The sequence below is a fragment of the Belonocnema kinseyi genome, chromosome 4, assembly GCF_010883055.1.
Source record: "Belonocnema kinseyi isolate 2016_QV_RU_SX_M_011 chromosome 4, B_treatae_v1, whole genome shotgun sequence".
Lineage (NCBI taxonomy): Eukaryota > Metazoa > Arthropoda > Insecta > Hymenoptera > Cynipidae > Belonocnema > Belonocnema kinseyi.
Window position 1 is genome coordinate 38,015,224 of NC_046660.1, and position 3,136 is coordinate 38,018,359.

Below are 3,136 nucleotides of genomic sequence, written 5' to 3' on the forward strand. Positions count from 1 at the left end.
GGTCAGGTACTACTCTTTATGTAATAATCTGTGTTCCAAACAGCGTGACGTAGTTTTTAAACGACCCCTTACGGGAAAAATATGATTGGAAAAATCCATATATGAAGAAGAAAAGAAGACCGCGAATATTTTTCTTGTAAATAATACTTTAATGGTAAATTTACACCTACCCTGAGTTTCCTTTTTGCAGTTTGCTGTGTCTGCGGAAGGTGAGGCGATACAAAGTGGTGGAGTTCGTGGACTAGGAACAGATATAGCAATTGTTTCTTCAATGGTATTTTTAGCACAGTTTTTACTTTCTTGTTGTTTGGGAACCATTGTAAGTATATCTGGAACCACTACAGCTGTTGTTGGTGTTGCAAGCACATTGGCGGCTTGTGGGGCATTGGCAGCTACTCAAATAATGTACTTGGATCTCTAAATTAAATGATCTTTACTAACCAAAGATCTCCATTCTAGACAAACAGGAAATTTTTTTATATTATAAGAAAAAAAAGTAATTCCTCTTTTCTTTGTAATTTTATCGCGATTCAATCTGCAAACAAATTTGAATTTTAATTGATTTATCGAAGCGTATGTCAGGAAGTTGTTCCAAGAATAATAGAGATTGCAAAATTCAAAAGATTTAATAAAAGTATTAAATTTCAATTATCCGAAAAACCTCGGGATATAGAAAAATCAAAACATTAGATTTCCAATTGTACATTTTTTTAATTGTAGATACATTGCACAAATTTCTTCCCGTTGCAAGAATATTTTTGATAAGGCAAGAATACGCCTTAGAAATAATTTTATGTCTGAATGTGTAAATAATAAACGTTTCTCTTTAATTTTCTCGTTGAACTAGTTTTTAAGATAAGTAATACCAATTTAATTTCAAATCCTGCAAAATTTTAAGAAAAGTCTATGTCCTGATGTCCAAATGATTTTTTATTTCGATGTATCTTTCTAGAGTGAAAATAAAGGGACACGTCTTCAGAGTTTAAACACAAAATTTTGTTTTTATTTTGTACGGGATTTTGTTTTGTTCTAGGTAAACTATTGTTGCCAAATTAAAAACATTTTTTTTTAAATGGAACTTTTAGATTTTTCTCGGAAACAACGAAAAGTATGAAAAATGCTTTTTTTAAATTTATAATCGTAACCAATTCAAGAACAAAAGATACTTTTTGTGCCTTTCGTTGTTTCCGAGAAAAATTAAAAAATTTATGCAAAAATAATTTTAGCTTTGCAGCCATCATTTGATAATTATTCAGATTTTTTTAATTAATTGAAAGATCAATAATCCCCACGTCGAATACAAAAAATCCCGAATAGCTACGCTCGTTTGAAAAATACTCAAATTTAAAAAAATCTGTAATTTTCTAGAATTAGCAGGTGATCTTCAATTGCTTGTAGAAAATCACATATTAAATTTGTGGTCAATCTGTAAAATAAGTATAGCTTTAATTTCAATTTAGAATGATGTTTTAAAAATAAAAACTATTTGGCAACCTAAGCTGAACCTCTCCCCATTATATGATATGGAATTCTCCATGAGATAATGAAAACATATAACAATATTTATTTGTAAAAAATAAAACGATCAAAGTATTGAAGTCACTGTTCAAAAAAAACTGTCGAAAAAATTATTTTACAGTATTTTTTAGAAATAAACGTATTATTGATTGATAACATCTAAAAAATTAGATTAAAAAATAGCTATAAAACCATATATTTTATATTCATTATAAATACCAAAAAAAAGTTTTAAAAAATGTGCACGATTTTTAACAATTTATTGAAGATAATTTATTTTATATTGATGCGGAACCTTCCATATATGCTCGTCATTAATTTCAATTGATAAATGCCTACAATAAAAAACTGAAGATGGTTATTTTTTACGATCACTTCAAGTAATTATTTATGTTTCTTTGAGATATGTTTTAAGTCTATAATTAACAATATATCAATTAGTAAACTTGTGATAAAAATGATATATGATAAAATGAGGTCTTCATATTTAACTACTATAAGATTACGCACTGTAGAAAATAACTTCTTCATTCATCAATAATCAAAGTTGGTATTTCTGTTCTTGAAAACATAAATATATAATTTCCATAGAAGTATAGAAAAATGTTTCAATTAATGAATGATTTTTAAATGTATTAATAATAATATAAAAATAATTTCTGAAGTATTCAACTTTTAGTTTAAAAAGTATTTGTTGAAGAAATCTTTCAGGAATTGACATATGCTAACAAGAAATTATGTAAAATAAATTTAAAAGTGCTGACATGCAAGTTGTAAAGTTACTACCATACTAAAATAATAGTAGATTATATAACAAGAAGGATAGAAAACCGTTAATCAACGAACATGAAGTTTGTAACGCGAGCGCAGCGCACGTGGCAAATCATGCGAGGTGGTAATCGACATATTCCGCTCATTGGACATAATGTTGTCCCCAATCACCGTAGGTCGTAACAATATTGAATGGGGTTCGGGGGGCGAGGTATATTGCGGGTACTCAGGACATTGCAAGTCAAACATATTTGAGCATCGAATTGGCGGGACCATGGTTTGTTGGATCATGGATCGTTCAGAAGAATCTAGTTGCAGGGGAAAGAGTACATAGGAGTAGAAAAGAGTTAGTAGAATAATTCTTTCCCCATGACTGCAAGTACCTGTAGAGCCATTTAAAGTGTCCCAGAAAGCGTCTTTTTACTTCATTCCTTTCAACACCAATTGGGCGTAGTATGCTATGATAAATAATCTTCTGATTCCCACTTTCAATCTAACCCACAATAATCTGAAAGATACAAATTTATGCGCCTTCAAATGCTGTTTTGCTCTCCCATTCGTAATCAGACCGACTTCTTGGATACTATGTGATTCACTATCAATCCCTGACCATGGTTCGAGTCCATACTTTAATTCCCCATTTTCTATCACTCCACTGCCTAATTCCTTTTTCTTAGCTTCAGATACATATAAAATATCTAACATCCTAACGACTGCATTGTCTTTTCGTAGTTGCCTTTCCTTATGATCACTCAACCATCTAGAATTCCAAATACCCAGTCTCTTTTCATAACTGACAACTTTGCTGAATGCATGCCTTTCATCAACAAAAGTTTCAATCCATTCC

The 3,136-nt window shown here is 30.3% G+C and overlaps 1 protein-coding gene across 2 annotated transcripts in view; it reads left to right on the forward strand.

The window, feature by feature from the left end:
* Window positions 1–1,065, forward strand: part of LOC117171340 (proton-associated sugar transporter A) — a 36,505-nt gene extending 35,440 nt beyond the window's left edge. The window contains exon 10 of one of the 2 annotated variants that reach the window (XM_033358571.1): window positions 191–421. In XM_033358571.1, the coding sequence (XP_033214462.1) occupies window positions 191–421 (231 nt within the window). Of the gene's footprint in view, window positions 1–190 lie in introns of both variants that reach the window. The other variant, XM_033358572.1, reaches the window with a different exon arrangement.
* Window positions 1,066–3,136: the final 2,071 nt, after the last annotated feature.